At 36.5% G+C, this 13,467-nt stretch overlaps 1 protein-coding gene and 1 non-coding gene across 2 annotated transcripts; both read right to left on the reverse strand.

Moving 5' to 3' along the window:
• Positions 1 to 546: 546 nt before the first annotated feature.
• LOC126779906 (uncharacterized) lies at positions 547 to 13,089 on the reverse strand. Its single transcript, XM_050504086.1, has 13 exons — positions 12,795 to 13,089; positions 11,274 to 11,375; positions 11,021 to 11,145; positions 9,685 to 9,836; positions 8,584 to 8,711; positions 8,311 to 8,417; positions 7,151 to 7,267; positions 6,253 to 6,386; positions 5,174 to 5,279; positions 4,206 to 4,234; positions 3,424 to 3,670; positions 3,000 to 3,114; positions 547 to 2,411 (listed from the first exon to the last, which is right to left on the reverse strand). The coding sequence occupies exons 1-13, from the start codon at positions 12,948 to 12,950 to the stop codon at positions 1,476 to 1,478; spliced, it is 2,454 nt and encodes an 817-aa protein (XP_050360043.1). The 5' UTR covers positions 12,951 to 13,089; the 3' UTR covers positions 547 to 1,475.
• Positions 10,398 to 10,590, reverse strand: LOC126780174 (U2 spliceosomal RNA). The gene has a single exon (XR_007670456.1). It is a non-coding gene; the product is annotated as a U2 spliceosomal RNA (small nuclear RNA).
• Positions 13,090 to 13,467: the final 378 nt, after the last annotated feature.

Raw genomic sequence — 13,467 nt, forward strand, 5'->3', positions numbered from 1 at the left:
TAAATAAATAAAAGATGAATTCTCTGAACGTAAAATATTTTTATGGTCAATGAAATTATGGCCAACTCGGGCAGTTTGAAGAAAAAAGAACTGCCATATCGACCAACCCGCATTGTAACAGCGTGGCTGAATACGCTTCAATTCTCTCTAAAAGGCGAATAGGCATTAGCCCAGCAGTGGGACATTCAAGCAGTTGGTTAATCAAGTAATAGAGGCACTAAAAATAGTGATATTTGCATTAAATAGAAAAAAATATATATGTAGGTAGTTGAATTCATTATTACTTAACAACGATTGATTCAATAAAAAACATTAAACTGTATATGCTATTATATTCATATAAATATTAATCAACCTAGTTTTTTTTTTAAATCGTGAGGAAACCTGCATGTGTCCAATTTCATTGAAATTGAGTGGTGGAATAAGCTCCAAAACCTCCTCAAAAAAGGGAGAGGCCTTAGCTCAGCAGTGGGATATACACATGCTGATATAAAAAAAACGCTACAGTATTCAAAATTTAATTTATTTATATAATGATTGTGATAAACATAGGTTATTGCTATTCTTAATATATAACACCTTAAATCTAAATGACGTTCGAATAAAAAAGTTTTTCACAGAAAAATAAATGAAAATAGATGTAGGAACAGATATTCTGAGAGTTGCATCGCGTGAAAATTTTAAATAATAATAATGTCCTTCAGACCGATTTCGGCCACGGCGGCCACTCTCAAGAGAGATTAGCCAACTACGCAGGACTTATTTTAGTTCACAAGTGTGTGCGCAAACACAGGTGCACTCTCTATTCCTTAACTCTCATAATCCGATGGGACGGCAATCCAACACGACCGGAAAGAGTTCAGGCACAGGACCAACGGCATTATCTTAACCTATAATCGTGGGTTCAAACCCGGGCAAGCACCACTGAATTTTCATGAGTTTAATTTGTGTTTATAATTCATCTCGTGCTTGACGGTGAAGGAAAACATGCATGTGTCTAATTTCATTGAAATTCTGCCACATTTGTATTCTACAAACATTTATTGGAGCAGCGTGGTGGAGTAAGCTCCAAACCTTCTCTTCAAAAGGGAGAGGAGGCCTTAGCCCGGCAGTGGGACATTAACAGGCTATTACTGTTTCAATTAATTTGTGTGTTTAATTATAATTCCTCTCATACGGTGTAGTTAAACATTCTTGAATGAACTCTTGAACTTTCACCGAGAGGCCTTTGCCTGCTTTTTTATAATCTAAGCTGACGGGTAAATGGACTATTTGATGGCATGAGATCACCACTGCCCATGCAGTAAGAAACATAATCAAGATTTATTCCATGCATCACCAATAAACCACCGACCTTCAGAACTAAGATGTTGTTTAGTGGTAGAATATGTGAGTGGGTGGTAGCTACCCCAGCGGGCTTGCACAAAACTCTACAACCAAGTTTTTATTTAGATTTGCTTATTTATAGATCGATTTCAAGTCCTTTGCGGTTTAATTTTAAAGAAATGATCCAATGACGTCTGCTTCAAATTATCGGTCGCCTTTTCAGTTTTTAAGTATTGTTTTTTCAAAGGAACAACATCATAATCGGGCCGGCTTATCACATTATCCATACAACTTAAAACGTATTGTCTCAACACTTTCGGGCAATCTTTGTTTATTTTCTTATTTTTTCTCTTTCGTTTCGATATTTTCAATTTCAACTCCTCATCCCTAAATTTAATTTTTAGATTTATATTTTTATTACGAATAGACAAATGTGTTTTTGATTTACGTTTACTCTTTTCGATTCTCTCGTTTTTTTTATTTTCTACCATTTTGGTAGTTTTACGTCGTTTACTGGCAACACTGTTGGTTGTACGTAGTTTACGTTTTGGCGGTTTTTTCAACTTCGGTTCATCTGCATTGCACAATTCGCCCTTCAAATCATCGTTCACCTTATCTTTCTGTTTGGTATTAAATTGTCTATCAACTTCACTTAAATATTGATTTTTAAACGTTTCAATGTCAATATCCAAATTATTATTCTCTAGAACTTCTTTATTGAATGTACTGAACTTTAATGCATATTTATTATTCTCTATTGTTTCATTGTTCACCGACATATCACCTTCAGTTTTGATTAGATCAACGTTAATTACTTGGTCGTTTTCAGATATTTCAATCGAGTCATTCTCGATGTTGATTTTTTTCAATTTCTTCGGTGTATCGAATATGGGCAAGCTTTGGTCGCTGTTGTAGTCTGCAATAAATTCTGATGGGAGCTGAAATGTGCTGTTCGAGTCATCGTCATCGTCCAACAAATTCTCATTTTCTGTTTCTACTTCTTTAGATATATCATTCACCTCGATATTGTTCAATTCGAGATTTATTTCTTCAATTGTCTTTGGTTCGATGTTTGTAATATTTTCCTGTGAATATAAAAAATATTTTCCTGTAATATAACTACTTAATATTTGTCTAATCAATAATAGAGTGGACTCAATCATGGACAGGCTGGCCGGACACCATCCAGACACAGGAATTCAGTATTCCAAAAAGATAAAAACAAAAAACCAAAATTTTCATAATGATACCGCCAGGAAATTGATATATAAACATATAAATATAATAAAAAGTATATATATCCTTCCTACTCCTAACATTTTGTACGTTTCTTTGTTGTACGTTCCTATTATAGTCTTACAAGACAACATAAATATATATATTCAATCCACGATGACAAGCCACACTCTTTTTCCAATGGCTAACGTACAGGTCTGCAATGTCAGCTATAATAGTGGGGAGTCTTCCTAGATTGAACATCTTAGTTCCCAAGGTTGGTGACGCATTGGTGATGTAAATGATGGTTAACATTTCAATGCCAATGTCTATGGGCGTTAATGACCACTTACCATCAGGTGGCCCATATGCTCGTCCGCCTTCCTATTCTATAGAAAAACAAAAACTAACTACAAGACGGATGAAACTGGTTGTCATAATTGTTTGAAATATCTCACCTCCATAGTAGTTTCTTCATCATGCAACTTCTTAGGTGAGTTCCACTCCCTTATTGGTTCCTTAGTTTTTGTTTTTTCTTTGGATATATTATTGATAAAACGTTCCAGGATTTCACTGTAAAATAAAAGTGTTATTATCAATAGGGTTCTTTTTACCGTTAATCCCAGACTGTTATTAAAAGTCAGTTATAAAAATTACGATTTAGTTATAAACATTGCTTATCAGTTGTTTAGTAAAACACAGATTTTGCTCGCTGTCATAATGGATTTGTCATTGGAAAGAAGAAGACACGGCATTGTTTAGCTAAGTAAGGTCGTAAATGAAACATTGACAATGTAAGCGATAGTTAATATTTCTAACATCGTCAATGTCTATGGGCGAAGACATTTCCCAGTCTGCCATAAAAAAAAAGTCAATACACACTTGATAATTTTCTTCTTAACAACCAAAGGCTTTGGACGTTTGAACTTGTGCCGCACTTCTTCTAGAACGTTCTGATCTAGTACAAGGCTCTTCTCATTCAATATTCTATCATATAGGTCTTTATTCAACAACTTCAATGGCGACAGTAATTTGTTCTCAACATTTTCTAATGGCGCCCGTTCTGATATTCGACCTTTTGGAGCCTTCAAGTTGAGTTCTTGACGGCTGACTTCAATTATTGATTTAGCTGAAAGCAATTTGAGATAATAATTAATAAACACTTCTAGAATATTCGAAGCACACGAGTAATGATAAATATACTACTATGATTTTGAATTGAAGCGATATCATTGGTCGAGATCTTGTATTATCTGTGGTATTTACTGTAGTTTATAAAATTGCGTTTTAAATATCAGCGAAGTTATTATAAAAACTTGGATGTTTTTTTTTATATAGAATAGGAAGGCGGACGAGCATATGGGACACCTGATGGTAACATCACCAACGCCCATAGATATTGGCGTTGTAAGAAATGTTAACCATTGCTTATATCGCCAATGCGCCACCAACTTTGGGAACTAAGATGTTATGTTCCTTGTGCCTGTAATTGCACTGGCTCGCTCACCCTTCAAACTGGAACACAACAATACCAAGTACTGCTGTTTTGCGGTAGAATATCTGATGAGTGGGTGGTACCTACCCAGACGAGCTTGCACAAAGCTCTACCACCAGTGAATATAAATAAACATTGTGGTATAAAAATATAAATAATCAGTACTCACTTTCATTGTTCTCAGTTGATGTTGAAGAACTGAAAATAAAACATTTGTTTTAAATAAGATATTACATTGACTGTCACTAGACATTTGTAAAATACATTTCATCTTAACATTCGTGTAACAGTAACAGCCTGTGAATGTCCCACTGCTGGGCTAAGGCCTCCTCTCCCTTTTGAGAAGGTTTGGAGCTTATTCCACCGCGCTGCTCCAATGCGGGTTGGTTAAATATACATGTGGCATAGCTTCAATGATATTAGACACATGCAGGTTTCCTCACGATGTTTTCCTTCACCGTCAAGCGCGAGATGAATTATAATCACAAATTAAGCACATGAAAATTCAGTGGTGTTTGCCCGGGTTTGAACCCACGATCATCGGTTCAACAAAACACTTTCACTTCTAGGTGCTAAATATATACATATATGTAAAATATGTGAAGTTTTAATTCGTTTTTATGTATAACATCTATTGGCGCACATTGAGTTGACCGACTCGTGTGCCGTGACGTCATGACGCTCTCTTATGACGTCATGACGCTCTCTTATGACGTCATGTCTCTCGGCCGCTATCTACTCTCTTATGTGTGTGTGGCACGCATACTATATACTTATAATAATGAAAAATATATTAATTTTGACAAAATTTTATTTTATTTTTATATAAATTTTTTTAATTGTAAATTATTTTAATAAACATTAATATCAAAACAGATGATATTCCCTCAATAATAATATTTATTCAGTAAAACAATGAAATTAATGTTTGTATTTATAATATTAGTAGTTCGACGAGCCGGTTGGCGTGGTTGGTAGATGCTTGCATTTAACGCAGAAGGTTGTGGGTTCGATTCCCACCCAGGACAGACATTTGTGCGCATGAACATGTCTGTTTGTCCTGAGTCTTGGGATCAGATGGCCGTGTGTGAAAAATGTACCAGGATATTATTATTATTATTTGTATATAATACGTACATATTTAGCGCAGACCTCGCTTTGGTTCGTCTCAATGACATTCGACTCGGCATAACCGGACCCGTTCGACGTCTCGGCGCATTACCGCTTTGTGATGGCAGCGGTGCTGGAAAACATATTTAATATACATCTCAAGAGAGATTAGCCAACTACGCAGGAGATAGTATAGTGCACGAGTGTGTGCAAACTCAAATGCACTCTCTATTCCATAACTCTCATAATCCGATGGGACGGCGATCCGACACGACCGGAAAGAGTTCAGGCGCAGGACCAACGGCTTTACGTGCTTTCCGAGGCACGGGAGTGTATACACTTCCAACTTTCAGACCCCGGGCTGCTACTGAGAATTATCTGATAGAAAAACTTTTTATTGGCCCGACTTGGGAATTGAACCCAGGACCTCCGAGTCTGCGGTTTTACATTAAGCCCCTAGACCAACGGGGTAGTCAAGGTTATCAGATATTCTACCGCTAAACAGCAAGTACAAGTATCATATCAATATCATAAAAAATAGCGTCTCGAATACTGGCGAAGTATTTATTTATTTCGAATATAATTTAATTTAACAAAAAATAAGAATAAATAAATAATTAATAAAGTGTATATATATTAAGTATATGGAATAAACTCCAAAACATTCTCCTCTAAAGGTAGAGGAGGCCTTAGCCCAGCAACGGGATATTAACAGGCTGATACTTTTTTTTATATACAATAGGACGGCGGACGAGCATATGGGCCACCCGATGGTAAGTGGTCACCAAACGCCCATAGAGAATGGCATTGTAAGAAATGTCAACTGTCGCTTATATCACCAATGCGCCACCAACCTTAAGAACAAAGATGTCATGTCTTTTGTGCCTGTAACTACACTGACTCACTCACCCTTCAAACAGGAACACAACAATACCAAGGACAGCTGTTTCGCGGTAGAATATCCGATGAGTGGGTGGGACCTACCCAGACGAGCTCGCACAAAGCCCTACCACCAGTCAATGTGTACTGTATATATAACAAGGAAGGGACGGAGCAGGCAGTCGTTATCGGAACTCCGGAAGAGCAAGGAGTGCGTATAGCGGTACCGTGCGCGAGCGCGCTGAGCGCGCGCGGGGGCGGGCGCGCCGGCGCGCACGCGGCGCACACGCGCGGCGCGCGGCCGCACTGCGCGTGCGCGCCCGCGCCGCCGCACAGCACGCACAGCGAGATGTCCCACGGCCTGCGTAGTCAAGTTATATCATTCATTAGATTCGCTAGCTACTTACGTACGTACTACGGTTGTCCCGTATGAGCGTGCACCCCCGCTTTTTATTTAACGCTGGAAAAACATTACGCGTTTCCCCCCCGGGGAGTGTGTGGCTCGCCAGTGTCCGAGGCGCCGAGTGCGCCCCGAATATTGGAATATCCACTAAAAAACGAGCGGTATAGATTCCGTCTTAGCGAGGAGCGCCACGGGATCGCTTTTACATGCTACCGTGACGCTCCGAAGCGTGCACCCCCAACTCTAACTCTTACATTAGCGTCGAAATACTAATTAAGCAATTCAAAAATGTCCTATTTCATTACATATGATAGCCTCCCCCGACGGAATATCATTAGTGGTGACCAGGGGAAGCACTCCACAAAGAAAAATGCATTGATTTTCGAAAAAGTACTCAAACAACTAACATAACCAATCTTTTTTTTTTTATAAAAAAAAATCCAATTAAAAAATTATTATGTTTATTAGTTAAGTTAAAAAGTTGAGATAGCCCAGTGGTTAGAATGCATTAATCTAAGCCGATGATCACGGGTTCAAACATCACTGAATTTATGCTTAACTCGTGTTTGATAAAGAAAAATTGAGGAAACTTGCACTCCAAATCCGCCACATGTGTAGCATTGGAGCAGTTTGATGGTACAAATACCAAAACATCTCCTCAAATGGAGACCTTAGCACAGCAATGGGAATAGAATCAATATTGCATTACATAATGTATTTACCCGGAATCTGCATCATATTCTCTACCCATCGGACACTTGCAGTCTTCAACGGAACACACGACGGAACGCTCATATATGTCTGAGAATGCATTCTGTTCAAGCTCCCAAGCCGCATCCCTGGAATTTAAAAAAGAAATGTTAAATTTAATTTTTTTTTTTTTTTGGAGGCTTTTGTCCCTTTGGACATGTTGGCCCCTTCATATCTTAACCTATACAACACAAATCATTCATTAAAGTGTAATGTTGCCGACTTTAGATATATCATTGTTTTAATAAAGCGGAAATATACAATATTTTAATAAATCATAAAACTATAATATTTTAGTACTTCAATTGATTCTTTTCGTTTAGATTGAAATATTTATTTTGATTAATAATATGTTTTATTTTGACTCGAAAAACCAGCCATTCGTTTGCTAGATACCGAGCAAGAAAGGTGTGCTGGCTAATAAACAATTGTAATACAAATTTACTGATTGTCTTTAATTATAATTCAAAACCTAACGTTCTTGAAGTAAAGTGCAGTAGTGTGACTAAGCTAATAAGACAAGGCCGTAACAATAAATAGTGTCGCTAACGAGAAGCTATAAAATCATATAACGAGCGGGTTGGCGTGGTTGGTAGAACACTTGCCTTTCACGCCGAAGGTTGTGGGTTCGATTCCCACCCAGGACAGACATTTGTGCGCATGAACATGTCTGTTTGTCCTGAGTCTGGGTGTAATTATCTATATAAGTATGTATTACAAAAGAAAAGTAGTATATGTAGTATATCAGTTGTCTGGTTTCCACAGCACAAGCTTAATTTGGGATCAGATGGCCGTGTGTGAAAAATGTCCCAAGATATTATTATTATTATTATTATATATGGCTACCGCAGCTTCCGAATTTGGAAAACAAAGAATACTTTGCCGAGCACATAACAGTAGCAGCCTGTTAATGTCCCACTGTTGGGCTAAGGCCTCTCCCTTTTGAGGAGAAGGTTTGGAGCTTATTTCACCACGCTGCTCCAATGCGGGTTGGTAGAATACACATGTGGCAGGATTTCAATGAAATCAGACACATGCAGGTTTCCTCACGATGTTTTCTATCGGCAGTGGTGACTTAGCATTGGGTAACCCATCTGCCAGTCTGCCTCCCAATTTAAGAAAGCAAACTCACCTATCCGGTATATAGTAGCCCTGATCCAAAACTGCTTTGTAGAAATTGTCTTTGTCGTTACACAGCGGACATTTCAAGTAATGTACCCCGGCGCTTAGAGCCATTCGCTGGAAATTAAATAACTAAAGGTGAATGTGTGTTTAAAAAAAAACAAAATTCATATAAATTACTTAGTACAACCAAAATATATATCAAAGAAGTCTATATAAGTATAAGTAAGTAGTAGCATGTAGAACATATATATAATGAAATAAACGATTCATATAAAACTACCTCCAAACAGCTTCTATGGAACCACGCATCCCTCCCACAGCACGGTGGCCAGAATGTCTGATTAGTTGGGAACCCGTCCACTGACTCATAGCATATCACACAGACAGATTCCACTGACTCTGGACCATCTGAAAAAAAAAAACATTTTTACAATTAATAGGCCAGCGTTTGACCGTTGACTTGCCTGATGTTAAGCATCGACACGGTCTAAGATGTAGCACGCTTGCCTATAAGAAACCTGTTTACTCTGAATTTGAAGACACCAACATTGTACCTATCAGGAAATACGGACTCAGGCAAAGCATTCCATAGTTTCGCAGTGCGAATGATGAATGTTGACTCAAAGCGCTTCGTACGTAGGCGGGGAATTTCCACTGTGTACCTATGGCGCTTTGGTCGCGTTTGCCTGGCCGTTCGATAGTAAAAAGGGGCTGGAGGAATCAGTTCGTGTAATTCCTGAGCACATTCTCCGAAATGTATCCGATAGAAGACAGAGTGATGCAACCACAATATATATATATTAACATATTGGCTTTTTTAGCTTTGCAATTTAATAAATTTAAACCAGATGTGAATAAAACTTTAATTAATAAATGCGAAAGCCACTGAACCGATTTTGATGAAATTTGTTATTAAGCAAGCTTGAACCCAAAGAAAGTTTATAGGCTTCTTTATCTTACACATATACCCTTTAATATGTGGGCGAAAACTTGTTATAAACAAAAATATATTAAGCAAGATATACTGATAGTAGAGCTTTGTGCAAGCTCGTCTGGGTAGGTACCACCCACTCATCAGATATTCTACCGCAAAACAGCAGTACTTGGTATTATTGTGTTTCGGTTTGAAAGGTAAGTTAGGATAAAGGGACGTAAAATCTTAGTTACCAAGGTTGGTGACGCATTGGCAATATAAGCATTTCTTACAAAGCCATTGGTGACCACTTACCATCTATACCATAAAAAAGAAATTAAGTCTAAATTTGAAAAAAAAAAGGAACTTATAAGTGTGTTGCAGGAATTTTCATTACATACATTAATATTAGGTAGTAAAATATAAAAAAAAAACAACCACAGATTAAATATAAAAAATAAAACACACCAGTCTCGCTGATGATTTCCTTGTTAACTTTTTTTGAGTTCTGCATCCGTTTCTCACGCTTAATTTTATTACTGATCGACATTCTGACTTTCGCTTTGGCCATGATCGTTTCAGATATTTTCTGCTTCGGTGCGTGATCCTTGCAGAATGATCTGGAAATATTTATTTATTTCAATTGATTTAATTTCATTTCACTTGGTGGTAGGGAGTTGTGAAAGTCTGAGTAAGTGGGGCGGTACTATCACATTTTTAAATACGAATCCAAAATGGCGAGATTAGAGAAATAGAGCGAATATGTTATGTGTAATAAAAAAGATTAGTTTAATCTGCAACTGTTATTGGGTTCGACTGCCCCTTTGGTCTAGTATAGATAAAAATTTATTGGGTTTTTCTGTCGAAGATTCTCTGTACCCACCCGGATGTTGGAAGTGTATACACTCCCGTACCTCGGAAAGCACGTAAGGCCGTTGGTCCTGCGCGTGAACTCTTTCCGGTCGTGTCGGATTGCCGTTCCATCGGATTATGAGAGTTAAGGAATAGAGAGTGCACCTGTGTTTGCGCACACACTTGTGCACTATAATATCTCCTGCGCAATTGGCTAATCTCTCTTGAGATTTGGCCCACATACTCGTCCGCCTTCCTATTCTATATAAAAAGAAATACAAGCTTGGACCGTGACTGTCAGTTATAATTCAATCCCTAGTTTCAAGTGAATTCTGTGGGCCGATCCCGGCGGCACTGCAATGCCGGGCCGACCCGTGACGGGAGTGGAGCGAGCCCCGAACATCCCGTCGTGGTACAAAAATCAGTTTAATATACTGGTCCCGCAGTGCGGGAACTTTCAGATATTAAGCTGAAAAGAACAGATACTACACTTTGATCTTAGCCAAAAGGCCGAGAAGCGATAACTCGAAGGGAACCAACCCACGGACGTCATTATTCGCGAGAAAATCTAGCCAGCGCGATGCAGGATTTCGTTCGAATGGTACAGCGCCATCTATGATGTTACGACAATAGTTAACTTTACATATAAGAGAAAATATTGCCAGCGCTATGCAGAAATATCGTTCAATTGATACAGTGCCATCTATAAGATTACGGCAAAACTACTTCGACTTAACTTTATATATGAGAAAATTTAATTTTTTATCTATTATGTAAAACAACGCAATTATTTTTATTTTTATTCCGTAACCGTACCGTACCGTAACAGCCTGTGAATGTCCCACTGCTGGGCTAAAGGCCTCCTCTCCTCTTTTTGTTGAGAACTATTAACCTTCTCTATTTTTATTCAGTGAAAGTAATTATTTTTAGAGTAAAATATAAAAAAACTTACTTATAATTTCCGTAAAATAATGACACAGCTTGCTTTTCCCGCCCACATGGCAAGTGGAACTGTTTCCTACATTGAGAGACGCTGCAACCTAACGTAGCACCTTCACGACTGCAGTATGAACATTTCTGAAATAATTATAATAATATATTTGATACATTTGAATATTCATATAAAAATGACAGACAAGACCTAAATAAACGAAAATAAAAACCATATATAAAATATACTAGTTAGTAAATAAAGGTAATCTTACATGTTTCTTGCTTCTCTCAATTTCGGCCAGTATATCGGGATACAGGAACCCAAATAAGCCATCTTCGTCTTTACCTCTTTGTATTAGGCAACAAGATAATAACTGTAACCAAACAAAAAATATTATAGTGTATTCAGTAATAATTTTTTTTATTAAATAAGTAGGCGGACCGGCTTATGGACTACCTGATGGTATGCCATCACCACAGCTCATATGCATCAACGCTGTAAGAAATATTAACCATTCCTTACATTACCAATGCTCCATAAATCTTGGGAACCAAGATGTTATGTCCCTTGTGACCTGTAGTTGTTACACTAGCTCACTCACCTTTTAAATCTAAACCCAACACTTATTTATGTTTAGATGTAGAATATCTGATGAGTCGGTGGTATCTTCCCAGATGGGTACAAACCAGTATGGGTGGACAAAGCCCTATCACCAAGTTATCTTGTAAAATACAACATCCCAGCAGACTTATGAGAATTTTTGAATCATCATTTTACAGGCTTCTTTTAATAGTGGTTGAATTTTTATGTATTTATTGAAAAACCTTAATTTATTTATATTAATTATTGCCAAATAATAAATCCAAGTTACTATGTAACCTACCTCCTATATACATATTCTATGAGTTATTACTTACACCGTTGGTTGACTGAAAGAGATCACAATGTAGCGATAAGGTCACCAAAATTGTATGCTACTTTTATTTAGGCTGTATACATGTTTTGTATTTTTTTTCTCTTCGTGGTGTAATAATATTAGATTTTAAGTATCATATTAACTTATTTAAAATTATATTAATTTCAGTATATAAATGAGTGATAGAGTATATGTAAATATCAACACATACATATTCTATGTTATATATCATTATTTTTGTAATAATAAATAGGAAAACATAACCATCAAAATTTAATTGTTTTTTTTTTTTAATCAAATAAATATCTTGATAAATAGACTAGATCTTAAATAAGATATGTTGCTAATTTCAATGCAAGCAATTTAATTGTATATGAATTGTACCACAGTTGTATATTAAATCTTTAACTTAATTGTTTCACTCTTGCCAGAGCAATTGTTTGGTGTAAATAATACTTCAAATGAATCTGCTGGATTTAAGTAAACAGTAAAACAGTAACAGCCTATTAATGTCCCAATGCTGGGTTAAGGCCTCCTCTCCCTTTTGAGGAGAAGGTTTGGAGCTTATTCTACCACGCTGCTCCAATGCGGGTTGGTAAAATAAATAGGATTTAAGTATTGAGAATAAAACATAATATATAAATAAACACCATTCTTACATTATATAAATCCACTTTATAAATTATTGGAATGTTTACAGTTCAGATAACTCTCTAGTAGTAACCATTTTACTTCATATTTCATAGAAATGTGACCTCGGGAAGTTGTCTTAGGATGCCGTTTCTATAGTATATCAAATATACAATAATAGACAACAATAATAACACAATATTAATAGCATGGAAAACTATTAACAGTTAATAGTCAGGAACTTACCACGCAAAAATAATGGCAATGAATATCACCAATCCGATATAATTTACCATACGTTGTTTCTTCATCCACCATTCGCTGGCAAAACGCACAGGGCGTCTGTTTTTCAGCTAATGTAGCAATAAATTTACTTGCTCTTAACATTTTCTTAGAAGCCATGATTAAAAAACACTACAAGTACACGAACTACAAAATAATGTTTCGTTAGCTACAATAAAATAATCATAGCCACTAAAATGAAATTATTTAACTCATTAAAATTTAGCTTTTAGGTAATCATGTTCGAGCCAAAAGTAAAACTTATTAATGTCAAAACAAATTATTGCCGTTTGGCGGTAACTTTACATTTTCGTTCGGAAATACGCTTATTTGATTATTTTTTTTATTGTTTCTTTTAGAGTAACCATAATTTCTGTAATTAATATAAAATAACAATATAATATTTTTTTAATAAGTTATGTAATTTGTTGAAAATGAGTTACTATGATAATTGTATAGGACTTAAAGAACGTGCTACATATTGTCTATGTTTTGAAGAAAATATATCAGTTTTGACATAGCTTGTAACTAAACTTGAGCGTCAGGTAATTATTCCAATTTTCTTTTTATATACTTAAATAACTAGAAAACATCGGTTCCAAGTAATCTTATGTTAAATTCCAAAACACTTTCAAGG

This window comes from Nymphalis io, chromosome 30 (assembly GCF_905147045.1).
Source record: "Nymphalis io chromosome 30, ilAglIoxx1.1, whole genome shotgun sequence".
Classification (NCBI taxonomy): Eukaryota; Metazoa; Arthropoda; class Insecta; order Lepidoptera; family Nymphalidae; genus Nymphalis; species Nymphalis io.